The sequence below is a fragment of the Syngnathus floridae genome, chromosome 10 (assembly GCF_059516105.1).
Source record: "Syngnathus floridae isolate MCC-2025c chromosome 10, RoL_Sflo_1.0, whole genome shotgun sequence".
In the NCBI taxonomy this organism is placed as follows: Eukaryota; Metazoa; Chordata; class Actinopteri; order Syngnathiformes; family Syngnathidae; genus Syngnathus; species Syngnathus floridae.
The window spans coordinates 821,301-836,565 of NC_142422.1; the positions used below are offsets into that span (position 1 = coordinate 821,301).

Here is a 15,265-nt window from a genome sequence, read left to right on the forward strand (position 1 = left end):
CGAAACGTTCTATTTCTTTCGGTGTGTTTTTGAAATTATATTTTGAGATTGTACATTATATGTAAATATAGTTTCCTAAGAACTTTTTTCTCATTGTATATATTTGTTCATCATAAATGGAAAAAATGTATTATGATGAAAGAGTGATGCAAAGCCCGCATTGCGCAAAGGTCCCAAATTGTGCGTTGCCGCCGGTCACGGGGTTGCGAGGCTCCTCATTCGTTACTGCTTGCGTCTTTTATGATTTTTATACCAGAGCAAACAACAATGTCAGGCAGTAATAATGAGTCCAATAACAGCCCGAGAGATGTAAGGCCCGACCGAATTAAGGCCCTCTTTTAAATATGTCAGTGTCGGGCGTCGAGCTATGCACTCCTTTAATTTCATTGCTCCGTCAGCGTTTATTAAAACCCATTCGTCACAAGCTTAGAGAAGGGGGGGGGGGGGACGGAGAAATTGAGAAGGAAAATAGTGAGAGGAACGCAGAAGACACAAATGAGAGGGACGTCGTTGGCCAGACAAAGAAAGATGACTTTCTTGGGACAGATAACGGCGTTGTCATATGTTCCGAGGGGGCAGGTGGCGCTCGCGCTTCCACGTCACCTTGGGGAGTCTTTTAGGTTGAAGATGAGAGCGGGGGGGGGGGGCTCAGTAGGAGTGATAAATGAGGAACCCCCACCCGGAGCCACCTTGGTGCCCATTTGTAAGTGTCCTGGGAGGGGCCGTCAGCCTCATTTTGTTGAAGGGAAGTGCGAGATGGAAAAGGTGTCATATCCAAAGATTTCTTTTATTGATGGTGATCATCATGGAAATGAATGGAGGATGTCTTCCAGCTCACGCGATGAGGGATCAGATAATCGTTGTGAAATTAAGTGTTGGACTTCCGGGAAGGAAGGATTGAAGAAATGTTACGACAGACTCGTTCTTTCACTTGTTTTATTTGACTTGAAAAGATTTATTTTTAATTGCCATGTAAAAGTTATGGTTCATATTCATGGTGGGAAATTTATTTTTGAAATGATTGTTCTTGCTCTCATTTTTTACCCCCCCCCCAAAAAAGCACATTTGAACTGGGGTGTGTAGACTTTTTACATCAACTGTATTTCATTCTACCAGTGTATTTTGGTTTCAAAATGCTTCTGCACCTGCAGATTATGCATACTTAGTTCTATATTTTTTTTTAATATATTTTGTTTTTTTGGGAGCCAACCATATTTTTCTGTGGAGAAAGCTTAATTGTGCTTTGTCAGCATTTTTCCTGAGAATGTTTTGGCTGCCTATCACTGTACTTTCATCACTTAAAAGACGCAATATTAGTGTTGAAAAAGTGCAACATTTGTCCGATCAATCACATTTGTAGCTCTCAGATGCCGTAATGTTAACATAATTTTTTTTTTTTTTAATTTTTCCTTTTTTTGGACTGTTATTTATCACTGCAAGTCTTTTGCATGCCAATATCACGCCCTCAAATATCTTGTCGTGAGACGGCATCAAAGTAGCCTCCGCGTTAGCACCGCCGCCTCGATCCCACGCAGTGTCCCGCCCCGCCCCGCCCCGTACAGTACCTACAGTGCAATCAAAAGGAAATTAAATGATTTATTATAGCTTTCCCGCCCGTGCCGCAAAGTCAAAACATGAAAAATGAAAGAGTAGAAAGGGCTTTGAGAAACACTTGTTCAATGCGTTTTACCCTTTACAACTGAATAGTGCATGATGGAGAGAGCGAGAGAGAGAGAAAAAATGTAAAAAATATAAAATCAAGTGTGACAACATATGAATTTCAAATTTCTCGGGCGACATCAAAGCGCGCCGTACGGGGCGGGGCAGGGCGTCTCTCCCTCCGACAAGGACACTTTCAGATTTTTAATTCCGTCCTCTGATTGTATCGCCGGGCCCTTAACGAAGCGCCGAGGAGACCCCCGAAAGCGGCGACTGGCATCCGGCGGACAGAGATAGAGCGGTTGGGAAAAAAAGGAAAGAGAGAGAGAGAGAGAGAGAGAGAGAGAGAGGATGTGAGATCAGAGGGAGGGGGCTGCTGGAGGAGCAGAGAAGAAAGGAAAGGAGAGGAGAGGAGAGGATGGTCCAAACAGCGGCGGCGGCGGCCGTACTCTTTGTTGTCGAAGCCATCAGAGCGTTGCTTTCATCACGCCGAGATGCAGACGAGGCAAGAGTGACACGCCAAGGCCAAGGCGCCTTCCTCCAAGGACTCGTCAGGCGGGGTTAACCTCGTGGATAAAGTCGTGTCGCTGATGGCTCGACGCTTTTGGGACTTTTCAAACACGAGGCGCTCGGAGCTCCACTTTGCTTGATTTTACAGTCCTCATTAAATGACGTGTAATTGCCCGCCAGCGTTCTCGGCGGGAGGCCGCCGAGCCCTCTGGCAAGGCCTCTCCTCTGGCAACGCTGGGTGCCAGCCAGGGGTCTCCCAAGCCCAAAGGCCTCCAAGGTGGGCGCTCCCCCCCAGAGGCCCCTTTTGGAAGCGGATGCCGAGTTCCGGGGGGGGGCAAGCGGAAAAGAGTGGAAAGGTCATACGAGCGCCGTGTACCTCAGGGAGGAGGAGACGCCCTCGTAAGAGTTGCCTAGCAACCAGACACTGAAATTAACCCTAATTTGCCTTTTCATCCTGACGACACAAAAACGCTGATTGCACCACTACAGTAAACAAACTTCACTCGGAATTACGATCCGAGTCTTGTTCTCGGCTTGTCGTTCGAAAAGATCATTTTACCTGCGGTAAATTGCTTCCAAGAAACATGGATCGCACAGTATAATTGACCTTTCAACGCATACGTATATTAAAAAAATGAATGTTTACATTCAGACACACAATGATGCCTTGACAATGTTTTAAGATGGAACCAATGAATAGCATTTCTATTCATTTCAATGGAGAAAGATGATTTGAGATACGACTTGCGTGTTCACGGAACAAATTGAACTTAAATTCATGTGCTAGGTTTGGTAGTGATTCTATTTTGATCATTTTCATTTGACCACCGTTAGCCGTGTCCCATAACTTATGGGACACTTGCTTTTTAAAGTGATCTATCAAGAAAATGGATTGAAATGAGTCCAATTTGATCGGAACTAGGAAAAGACAGACAGACAGACAGACGGACTGGAAGCCCCTCCCTAACACGGCAAAGCAGCTGAGAGCCGTGCAGCCACAATGGCCCTTTAGGGCGAGACGGTCCTAATCCGTCCCCCCGTCACCCCCGTCCGTCCTACTGCGTCGGTGAAAGGGGGCCTGTCAATCATAGCGCGGCACCCTCGGGTCCCTGAGATGGACGTGCTCAGATTTGAGGATTTACTGTACCCCCTCTTTTTTTTTTTTTTTTTTTCTTCCCGCCCGGGCTTATTAAAAAGCTCCTCGCAGATGCCACTGAGAGACAAGCACACGCCCCGACGTTTAACATGCGTGTCGTCTGCGTGTTGGCCACGAAAAACACGCATGTACACTCTTCTGAATGATAGATTTTTTTTCCCCTCTATTTTTCAATTTACACTGCTTATGCATTTAATCATCGACAATTCCATTTGATTTGACAATATCCTGCAATGTATTGAAAAAATTATCAAATTAATTTTAATTATTTTTTTTTATTTACATGACTCATACAACAGAGAAATAAGCCCAATCAGACTGAAGCGCATTCAAAATATTTTTTATTTTTACTTTTACTCTTCATAACATGGGGGGGGGGGATCTGCATACATCAACAAACAGTGACGACATGGATTTAAAGTGAGTGCCATCTTTACTCACAAATTAATGAGGAAGACTGGAGAGGGATGGAAGAGGAGGACTTTGGATAGATTTCATACGGCTGCGCGCACACACACACAGACACACACTCACACACATGCCGTTATGCCTAAGCTGTGAAGGCAAACACACTCTGACCTACACAGAGTAAACACTTATTTAGAGGTGTCAGACGCCGTGTGTAATATCCTCTGGCACAGTAGCTGAGTGTGCGTGCGCGTGCGTGCATGTGTGCATGTGTGTGTTGGTGGGTGTGCGTCTGTTAGCCGTCAGCTGAGCCGTTCACTGTCCGTCTCAGCTGGATGACGGTGATCAAATGTAACAGACAGCGAGGACTCGAGCGCACTTTCTGCCTCAGAGACATTGGCCGAGGGTGGGGGGGGGGCGAGGGGGGCGAGGCTCGGCTACGTTGAAGAGCGAGCCCTCCGGCCACCATTATCTCCTCGGTGCCTGACTGTGTGTGTCCGTGCCAGTGTGACAAACTGCTGTTTACTCACAAATGTGTGTTTGTTTGCTCGTGTGTGTGTGTGTGTGTGTGTGTGTGTCAGTATAATCGTCATCACGCTCACAAAAGTTGGCAGAGGCAAAAGTCGCGTCAGTGCAATGCCTGGAAGAGGCCTGTGAGTCAGAGCTCGCCACGCACAACTTTCCGGGCGGCTCGGTGAGGAATTCGGGCCGGATGCACACTGGAGTGACGGTCGCCTGTCAATCACAAAGCACAAACGGACAAATAACTCTTTTTGGACAATCGAGGCTTGACGGAAGATAATAATCATAATCATCATCATAATAGAATAAAAGATAATAATAGAAATTTATTTTCAATTTTTTCTCAATAAGACAAAAATTGCCAAAAATCAAGCAGCTCCTGTGTCTTCTATAGTCTTCTATGGTTTAGCAAATATCACCAGAACAACAGACGAATTGCAACAACACATCAAGGCCATTGCAAAATGATGACGATTGATAAAAGAAATTAAATGCACGGCAAGAATCCAAACTAGAGGAAAAAATGTATAAAGTGACAACAGACTGAAATATTTTTGACCCTGAAGCGAGTGTGTGTGTGTGTGTGTGTGTGTGTGCGCGTGCACTTTATCTGCCCCATCCTCATTTTGTGCTTTTTGCCCCCCCCAAATACTCACCCCCTCCTCTCCCCTCCCTCATACATTGCGCCTTTTAATGGTAAATCAACAAAGGGCTCACATGAAAGAAAGGCGAGCTCCCCGTTTTTTTTTTTTTTTAGCGGGCGAATTATTCATCAGCGCCAGGCGCGCGTTGGCACTGCAGGCAAAAATCCTCCAGCGGCGGGCGCTCCCGTTTTAATTGCCAGAAAATGACTGTAAATGATACAGAGAGAAGGCCGAGGAGGGGCAAAATGTGAGGTGGAAAGAACAAGGAAAAGACCGAGGCCCCCACCCAAAAAAAAAAAAGATTAAAAAAAAAAGTGGCAATCACAAGTGAAGTGCCTCTCCACCCCAAGCAGCCCCCCCAAAAAGACAGATAGTGGCGGGAGGGCCGGTCGGAGGGGGCACCATAAAAAAAAAAAAAAAAAGTGGTGGGATTAGGTCTGAGAGACAGTTTACTACGCTCTTTTTGTGCGGCCAACCTGCAGGATTAGAGATAACAAATGTTAGCCGAGGACGGGCACCTGCTGTGAGCTGAAGGAAGGGCAGAGGGAGGGAGGGAGGGGGGAGCTAAGGGGAGAGGGGGGGCAAGAGGAGCCGGCCCGCTCAAACAGCAGGGTAAAGCAATAGTGGGGTGCCGGGCGGGCGGGGACAAAGAAGGCGGAGCTGGCGCACAATAAATCTCGTCTGGTGAGATTGCTGCAGTTCGTAGCCGAGTGGCTAATCTGACTAGCGTGCTCAAAAATATCGTTTGAATGTTTTCGGCATCTTTACTAGCGACATTGGAAATCCACTTGATTGGGCTAAAAAAAATAAATAAATAGACTGCTTTGGATTTAACCGCAGCCCATTTAGGCGGCGCAAAATTTTAACGTACAGTCCCTTTTTGTCTATTTGTTTTAGTAAAGTCGTCGATGTGCCGTTTTGTATCCCCAGCAGCCCGTCAAGGCAGCCAACAATTTGGGTTTGAATTTGTTTGCGGTCCTCAGCGTGTTGCTGCCAAGTCGTGCAAATTTGAGACTTTAGTGATTCTTATTCAACAACTACAAAAAAAATGAATTGATCATACCTGTCACTGGCACTAATGTGTTCCTCTCCACTTTTTGACCTGGACAGGATCTCGCCGCCTGCTTGGGCTCAGGAAGCACTCAGACTGGTCAGTCCTCCACGAAAAGCCTGTCTGGAGCCACCGCACGGATGACCTGCGCACACACACCAACACCCACACGAACGCGGAGGTCCGACCCCAAGGTGAGCTGCACGGTGAGGTCAGGTGTGTGGGGGGGGCACTTGGACAAAAGGTCGTAACCTCAGCCTTGTTGCCCGTACTTCAAACCTGACTGCTTTCACCTCCTCATTAGCATTCAGTCCCGAGTTTGACCTTTTAATTTAAGCGCTCATAACATAGCACGCAAAACACGTATGTTTCCCGCCGCAACAGTTTCATCACACAAGTTTAGAGGGGGATGATATTAACAAAATGAAAAAAAAAATCTTAAAAACAAAAGCTAACTGCGGGGGCCGCTAAACGAAGCATAAAGACCCCGAGTGACCGAGGGGAATTATTTGGCTCCATTAAGCAGGCATTAACATGAATTACTATCTAATTAAAATTAAACAGCTCATTAATAACTTTGCGGCAGGGGCCTTAGTGTGGAAGTCCTCTCCAGCGTGTGTGTGTGTGTGTGTGTGTGTTATGTTATGTTATGTTGTGTGGCGGGCCAAGAGAGCAATCAAGTGGGATAAAAGCCAGCAGCTGCTCCGCCGCAAAGGGGCCGCTCACCTGGGCACACATGGCTAGGCTAAGTCGGGAAAAGTTTTCAACCCAAAACATACAAAATGGCAAGCCGTGTATTTGCCACGGGCGCAGTGGCGGCACGCACCATACGTGATGGGTGTCCACTCGCTGTTGGGGGTCTCCACTTGACGCTGGATCAGCTTGGCAGGGTCTGTCAGCGACAACGACAGACATGTCCAATGTTGAATGAAGATGACAAGAAAAAAAAAGATTGTCCTGGCTAAAGGCCAATGTCTACATGAGAGACTACACTCAACAACCAGGACCAAACCTGAGTTCTGATAGTAGTGACAGTCCCAATATTTACGAGATATTTAGTTGTTGTTTTTATTATTTATTCAGTTATTTATTTTCATTTATTTATGTTAAGACAAAATTGAACAACCAATTTTTTGTTGTCCTATTCACTGCCTATCTAGGCACTTGATTTTAACTCTATTCGCAAACTAACTTGATTTAGTAAGTAAATAAAGCCGGCGAAGAAATAAGAAAAAAAGATGGATGTTAAGTTTGGTCTCAGTGTTTGACATCCACGCACGCACGCACGCACGCACGCACGCACGCACGCACGCACACACGCACACGTCTTTCCACTTCTTTGGCCAAGAGCTATTTACCTCTCTATCAGTGCTCTTCTCTATAAGTAGAGGCCCAATCCATATTCACCGGCCTGAAATTCCTCTGCTTATCTTCACCCGACCCTTAAAAAAAAAAAAAAAAAAAAAAACTCTGCATGTTCCTCTCCATACACACACACGCACACATACATAAACATGTCTTTATGGAAGCAAGAGACGAGTACGTTGGGCCAGGAGGGGGTCGGGGATAAGAATCACCTTGAATTGAAAGTAGAAGATTGAGCCTCCTCGGCACAGAGAAGATGGACATGCAGGCTTCGTGGCGTCGCAGGTGGACCAGCAAGGCTTCGGGGAGGCGCCCGTGTGCTCTGATGGGATAAAGTTGCTGGATTTAGAGAGTGTGGAGAGATGCTTTGGAGGAATTTGGTGACTTTCGTAGGATTTTGGATGAATAATAAAAAGATAAACATTTTGAAAAGTTAGGATTGTGTGCACACTTGTGCAACCACATTATCGTAGTTGTTTGTTTTGTTGTTTATCGAATTTTTTAAATTTCATTTGACTTATAAAGGTTTAGAAACAATTCAAAGTCATGCGCTTTTGAGCTTCTTGTAAGTGCTGCTGTTTTGGTCAGCAACAGTATTTGTAATATAGGGGGCGGTGACAAGAGTGGTTATTTCCAACATACTGGTTTCTGGTGGATTTGGGTGGGTGGCAATTTTGAGTAGGGGAGTCGCAGACATTAGCATTCAGAGTGGAAGTCGAGGAATGGGGGGGGGGGGGGGGGGCTCTAAGAGTTGGTTGATGGAGGGGAGGGGGAGGGCGGGCATGTTAGTCATCACGGGTGCCCGTTCAATTGCAAGCCGGCAGCCTCCTTGTTTGGCGCTTCAAGTTGGGAACTCTGACGACTAATTGCGCGCCGGTGCCTGGCATGAATATTCATGGTGGTATGTTCAGACCCCGTCTAATTAGTGGAGAGTTAGAGGAAGAAACTCACACCTTGCATACTCACCGCGACGGAAGTACACACAGCCCAGCACCACCCACAACGCTCCCCCTTCTTCAGCCCTCCAGGGAATGCTGGCAGAGTAGCCGGAGTTCATTAGTCAAAAAAAAAAGAAACAAGCGAGAAAAGTTACCTGAAAAGCGCATATTTGGTCTTCAGAAAAATGGACTTTTTTTCTGCATATTTGGGGGCCTATTATGGATGTCTATCAAAGAACAAGCACACACACAATTATCTATTGGAGGATTTCAGAAATGTAAACAGAAAGGAAAGTGATTTGGGAGGGGGTGAGCAATTCACTTTAAATATCTTATGAGATTCTTTCAACAAAAGTGATACTTTAAACTTACCTGTGGAAAGCTATTTTTAATTTTCTCGTTGCTGCTAGGAGTTATTCCAGCCTTGACTTAAGTTTAATTCCTTAAAGTAAAACAAAATTAATTATTGAATTGATTAAAAACAAAAACATACCAGTATAGTGATTAAAAACAAAAATAGTATGAACTATATAGAATCTAAAAAATTAAACTAATTGAGCTTGCCCTTCTTCTGGTGTGTGTGCCTTGTCCTCCAGAGGGCAGCATATAAAACACTCATAATAAATGAAGACGAGTTTCACTACTAAGTGACTCAGTAAGTGGCTGTAATCATTCTAAAGACAGGTGGGACAAAAATAACCAAAGTTTGGTTGAAAAAAAAAAAATCAGTTGGTTTGTACAAAATGACCCAGAAAGTTGGGTCAAATTGACCCAGGTAGGGAGCGGGTCCCTTTTTGACCCAAATTTGGTTATTATTTCACTCAACAGTGAATCGTTTTCACGGAGGAAAAGGGAAAATATGGCTGTGACTCACATTGCCTGTCTACATGCGTTGCTTCATCATTGGCGTTCACACTGATGGAAGTTTGCATTAGCATTAGTCCAGCTGATTTTTTGTCAATTCTAGTCTAGGTTATGGTTAAATAATTCTATTTTCTGCTTGCTGCCACCATAATGAGTCCAAAATATATTTTTGCTCACAACTCAAGATGGAAATTTCGGCCATGCGACTGGAAAAGAAATCATCTTTGAGGGTCGAGGACACTGCCTGCTTGCCCTCCCCTCCCCTCCCCTCTTTGCTCACATCCTGCATGTTGACCTGATGTCAAGTCATGTCATGCAAGAAACTATAAATTGACACTATGGAGAATTTGGCCCAACAAAGAGGAGCTTCATATTGTCGTGGGGAGGGGGTGGTCGACTAGTCACCCCCTCATCCCACCCCCCTTCTACTTCTCCTGCTCATCATCTCCCAGATTCATCCTCATCTGCGCCGTCATTCACTTGTGTGAGCTCCCTTTCACGGCGCGCACCATGGAGACGTGCTTGGCCACGGCAAAAATGCACCGGGAGGGAGGGGGGGCGGTTTAGGGGCCACCATTCCTCCACAAAAACACCCCCATCTCCTCACCTCGACCCCCCTCTGCTGAGCATCTGGATGTGGCTTTTCCTTCCACACACAAGAGTGACTGTGCGGTGTGCTTTTTATAGACAGGGGGGGTGACAAATGAGCCCCCCCCCAGAAAAAACAGATATGCACCCAAAAAAATTAAATAGTTCTAAAAAGCTGTGAAACTTTCAAAGTAAAATAAGAGTTAAAACCAAAATAAAATGTCTAATATAAGAGGCTGTGGAGAGACCTGATGTGAGTCGTGGCTTTGAAATAAAACCAATTTCCTAACCTGTTAAACCTGCCGAATGAGTCAAAGTGGAGTTTAAAAAGTAAAGTATAGCGTTTATTGTTAACATGCAAACAGTACAAATGACATTGGACTGTGGAAGAAGTTTTTAAAGAATGGATAGATGGATATTTTTTTTCTCTTATGTGTATACAATTCATTTAGTTTAACATTAGAAAAACATGCACTGCACTTTAAGTCCATGCAAATGGCAAAATGAGAAGATGGTCATAAATCCAACACCTTTTACCAGATTATAAATTCATCATGCAAATGGCATGCAAGAGTGTCACTGTTGTTGTCTGTTAAAAAAAGAATTTGTAAAAATAGTTTTATCCCGGTACCTCATTTTTCATTCATTTTACCTAACACACGAAATCAAAACACAGTCACGAAAATATTTCAATTAAAAAATGAGTCAAAGCCAGAAGAATATCTTACATTAGTTCAAACGTAACTTTTCAATTCAAATAGCTCTCACCCAAGAATAGATTGTTATAAATCACTCTTTTCACCGGAAAGACGTGGCCATAAATCACGCTTTTCGCCAAATGATGACGAGATAAGCGCTCCCCTACAAAAAAAAATTCAAACTCATCCTTGTGGTTTTGAAGTTTGCATATTGAAGTGTCCCGTGCATGCAAATGTCATCAATTGACCCTCAAGCGTGCGGTCAGGAAATACGGGGTGGCCATAAACCACGCCTTTCGCAAGACCATGACAACCAACACCTGTGACCGTACCCCCCACCCCCCCCTCCCACTCCCCCTTCTTTCCCGGCACATATCAACACACCACACTCAGCCTTACCTGTCAACGTCCCAAAAAAAAAGCATACGCCGCAACACTGCTGTAAACAAATCGACAACAAGAGAAGGTTGATGAAGAAGAAGAAAAAAAGGATGGAAATGGCAGCACTTAGGCATCCGGAAGGTGGAGCGGCGCAAGGAGGGGAACGTGCGGCCCATTGCCCACTTTTAAGGCGAATGCAACGCCAGAGATGTAAGATTTGTTTAAAGCCTCGCATTTCCATTTAAGAACGTGATTGTGTTTGCAAAAGATCCCTTTCAATCTTTGCACCCCCCCACCACCACCTCCAGCCCCTCACTCGCTCTCTCTCACTCGCTCGCTCGCTCTCTCTGTGTATGTGTGTGTGTGTGTGTGTGTGTGTGTACCCCTCAGCGTCTCAGAGGCTGCTTTGCAATTCATAGAATTGGTAATTTGCTATTGGGACAAAACGTGAAGGGAAAAATAATCAGATCAAGCAGGGGAAGGAGAGGAGAGGTGCGTGTGTGTGTGTGTGGGTGCATGCGCATGCATGGGCAGGCGTGTGTGTGTTGGGTGTGTGCGCATTGTGGGAAAGATGGCTGTGTGTGTGTAGGTGCGTCGACGCAGGATGCGAAAACACACAACAATCCTAAAATATTAAATGTATAGAAAGCAACATCAGAGAAAATAGCATGCTTTCATTTTTGCGTTCATGTTGAAGTACAGCAGCTGTTGAGATGACTTAATACAAAAAAAAAAAAACACAAGCCAGGTATTACAAATGAAGGCCTTGAGTGATCTATAACGGTCAGAATATTAGGAACAGCAGCAGCATCGCCCCCCCCCCCCTCGCAAAAAAGGGGGGTTGGACGGATGGATAAAAAAAGGTATCAAAGGTATCAAATCAAAAAAAATGAATGTAATCACAAAGTGGGGACTTTAAAGAAGAAGCAACACGCACTGATATGAGAGAAATGTGCGTGCGTGCGAGCGAGTGCATGTGTCCCCACTCTGCTTCATATCTGTTTTATTTAATTGTAGTTCTAAGAAGCCTTCCACGTGGCTTTGATGAGAATAAATATCAAATGAAGGGATTATTCTCGACTCTTAAGCGTGACACAAACAAGACTTGTGAGACTATTGAGGAATGGAATACACTTGCTCAAAAAAATGTGCAATGTGGCATTTTAATCAACTCGCTAAGGTGCATGTCATGTTATTGTAGTGTACATAAAGCATCCGGGCTGCTCCCTGTACGGGTATTATTATTAAAATTAGTGTAGTAAAAAAAAAAAAAAAAAAAAGTGGGTCCCCGCACTTTTTAAGTGAAGTAACGCACGCGTCCGCCCTCGCGTGCGCGAGCGCGCGTCCCCCCTTCGCTTCCTCCGCCTATCGAGCGCGTCCCCGCGGGCCTCCGTCGGAGCGGAGCCAATGCTCGCCTCTCGGAGGCGTGTCCTCGCGCTGGCCCAAGACCTCCCCGAGCCTCCGCCGACGCCGTCCTGGGCTCTAAAGCCCGCAGACCTCTGAGGCGGCCGTCACTTCTCCGAGTCGGAGCCATGGCGACAACAGCTCAGTACATCCCGCGGAATAACTCCTTGCCGTCCAACCCGCTCATGCACCCGGACTCGGACCGCATGCACCAGGGGACCACCTACCGGGAGGTGCAGAAAATGATGCACCACGAGTACCTGCAGGGGCTGGCGGCCACCAACACGGGACACCCGATGAGCCTGACGCACCACCAGTGGCTGCAGCCCACGTCCAACAGCGACTGGTCCAGCGGCACGCACCTCGGCCAGCAGGACCACAAAGGCGGCGTGGTGGGGGCGAGCCGCGAGGACTTGGCCGCCGCCGCCGGCTTCCACCACAGATCCCACCTCGTGCACCAGCAGACGGCGGCGGGCGCCCACCACGGCGCCTGGGCTCCGGCCAGCGCGCACCACCTGTCCCCACTGTCGCCCGCGTCGGGTGGCGGCGGCGGCGGAGGGGTCGGTGGTGGTGGCGGCGGCGGCGGCCACCAGGCTCTGGTCTACTCTCAGACGGGATACACGAACCTGAACGCGATGCTGGGCAGCCCGCAGCCGGGCGCCCTGCACCACGGCATGCGCGAGCCTCTCCACGACGACGCGGCAGCGGCGGTGCACGACGGTCACATGGAGTCCCCGCAGCAGGCGTTCGGCCACCACCAGGACCACTCGGACGAGGACGCGCCCAGCTCCGACGACCTGGAGCAGTTCGCCAAGCAGTTCAAGCAGCGGCGGATCAAGCTGGGCTTCACGCAGGCGGACGTTGGCCTGGCCCTGGGGACCCTGTACGGCAACGTGTTCTCGCAGACCACCATCTGCCGGTTCGAGGCGCTGCAGCTGAGCTTCAAGAACATGTGCAAGCTCAAGCCGCTGCTGAACAAGTGGCTGGAGGAGACCGACTCCAACACGGGCAGCCCCACCAACCTGGACAAGATCGCCGCGCAGGGTCGCAAGCGCAAGAAGCGGACCTCCATCGAGGTGGGCGTCAAAGGGGCGCTGGAGAACCACTTCCTCAAGTGCCCCAAGCCGTCGGCGCACGAGATCAGCACTTTAGCCGGCACGCTGCAGCTGGAGAAGGAGGTGGTGCGCGTTTGGTTTTGCAACCGGAGACAGAAGGAGAAGCGCATGACGCCCGTGGGGGTCCCGCACCCCAACATGGACGACGTATATTCCCAAGCGGAGACCCCCCCGCTGCACCGCTCGCTACACAGCCCCGTGCAGTGACTGACTTGACAGCCCAGGGGGTGACCCGTCCCAACCCACCCAACCCCACCCCACCCCACCCGCCATCCGCCACCAGGCTCCTTTGTAGACAAATAAAAGGGATTTCGTGGAGTTTACACTATTTAAGTTTCTTCGACGAGACTTTTGGGAGGGGGGCGGGAGGGAGGGAGGTAGGGAGCGAGGGACGTTGTGTGCAGTTTTTTGAACTTAGCGTCGCGAAGAAATGTTGAGGGGAGAAAAAACACATCTAGTGAAAAATATTCCATTTAAAGCGAGACAAAGATTTATTTACCAAAATTATAACGGAGGAGATGTAAGGAGAATCAGCATCTCCTCCCCCTTTTTTTGGGACCGTGAACGCACCACACGCCTGCAAAAACAAACAAAAACACTGGAGATGAAAAGTAAGCACTGAATGAACTTTTTTTGCTCATTATTATAATTAATATTATTATTTGAATTCTCGTTTTTTTAAATTTTTTATTATTATTATTTCCAAACCGTCCACCCTGAGTGTGTACTGTTGTGTTTTTTGGGGGGCTTTGGAAATTTGCAGTCGTGATTGGAGCACATCAGGGTCAAAAACTGGGAGGAAAACGGCGGGAAATTATTGAATATTCCACCTGCATCAGGACGAACATGTTCTGATTGCACGCCTTAATATTATGATTATTGTTATTATTAATATTGAGCCACACACGTCGCACGTTGTACACGCAGACGCTAAAAAATACTGCGGATTTTTCTTTTATTGTGGATTTTTCCTCGATTTTTTTTTTCTTTCTCTGCATGGAGCACTTACTTTTGTTGTTGTCAATGCAACACTTTCACACACATTTGGGCCCCCCCGCGCGAAGTTGGAGCAACTCAGGTAACTTTCAGTGCCCCCCGACCCAGCACCCCTCAATGTCAAAACATGACTTTCTCCGATACTTAAAAAGCCGCGGGCCCGTGAAGGCAACGCGGCCAAGGTTTATTTTTTTCTTTTCTCTCCTACTTTTTCAAATCATATTTATTTGACGTCTTTGTGTGTCATAAAGAAGTCCCCAAAAAAGAAGGGAAAAAAAACGAACAGTGCTATTCACGAGGCAGTTGAGGGATTTTTCTCCCCAAAGAAAAAAACATGACAATTATTAAAAAATGGAAAAAAAAGTTTACAAAAAAAAAATGTGATTTTAGAGAAAATGTGTAAATATGTCCAATATGTAAAACTTGTATTTGTTCTGGAATATGTTTTCTGTTTGTTTCTTTTCCGGGCAGTTTTGTACACTTACTAATAATATCCCAGAAGATATTTTAATATGATTTTTGATTTATTGATCATTTATAAATATATATTTATTATTTCTTCAATGTGTTCCTTTTTGTTTGTTTGTCTGTTAGCTCTGTTTTCTTTTTTTTTCTATATATTTGTTGAAGTGGATGAATTCACTCTCTTTCTTTATTGGTTGTACGTTGATTGCTCTGAAAATGTAGACTGCAAAGTCACATTTCTATTTATGTTATAGTAATATTTTATTACTTACATAAAAACGTATATACAAGAAAAGTGCTTCGTTGTCGTCGCTTTGCTTTCTTTTGTTTGTGTTGCATCACGAGAGGCCCCATTTCAACCACACAACCGACTTTAAATTTTCATAGTAATGTGCTGTTGCGATTTTTATTGACATCCACTGACTTTCGAATTTGTATGTTTGTCCTCTGATATTAATCATTAGAGTCGTATTTTTTAGGCGCTTTGTAAACGTGCGTTGT

The 15,265-nt window shown here is 46.2% G+C and overlaps 1 protein-coding gene and 2 long non-coding RNA genes across 4 annotated transcripts in view; 2 read left to right on the forward strand and 1 right to left on the reverse strand.

Annotated features, from left to right (window-relative positions):
* The window catches only part of LOC148391536 (uncharacterized), a 133,188-nt gene extending 126,179 nt beyond the window's left edge, over nucleotides 1–7,009 (forward strand). Inside the window, exon 6 of the long non-coding RNA XR_015860983.1 lies at nucleotides 6,010–7,009. This is a non-coding gene — a long non-coding RNA (uncharacterized LOC148391536). The remainder of the gene's footprint in view (nucleotides 1–6,009) is intronic.
* On the reverse strand, nucleotides 3,699–11,128 carry LOC148391537 (uncharacterized). Of its 2 annotated transcripts, none has more exons than XR_015860981.1 (6): nucleotides 10,803–11,128; nucleotides 8,282–8,349; nucleotides 7,528–7,637; nucleotides 7,309–7,392; nucleotides 5,963–6,842; nucleotides 3,699–4,468 (listed from the first exon to the last, which is right to left on the reverse strand). It is a non-coding gene; the product is annotated as an uncharacterized LOC148391537 (long non-coding RNA). The 2 variants fall into 2 exon arrangements; XR_015860982.1 differs by lacking the exon at nucleotides 10,803–11,128 and adding an exon at nucleotides 8,626–10,740.
* Nucleotides 11,129–12,226: 1,098 nt separating this feature from the next.
* pou3f1 (POU class 3 homeobox 1) lies at nucleotides 12,227–15,062 on the forward strand. Its single transcript, XM_088387802.1, has one exon. It carries the CDS (start codon nucleotides 12,317–12,319, stop codon nucleotides 13,508–13,510), a length of 1,194 nt encoding a protein of 397 aa, XP_088243928.1. The 5' UTR covers nucleotides 12,227–12,316; the 3' UTR covers nucleotides 13,511–15,062.
* Nucleotides 15,063–15,265: the final 203 nt, after the last annotated feature.

Coding starts and splice junctions, on each gene's coding strand:
- pou3f1 (XM_088387802.1), top strand. CDS start 12,317: ATGGCGACAACAGCTCAGTACATCCCGCGGAATAACTCCTTGCCGTCC.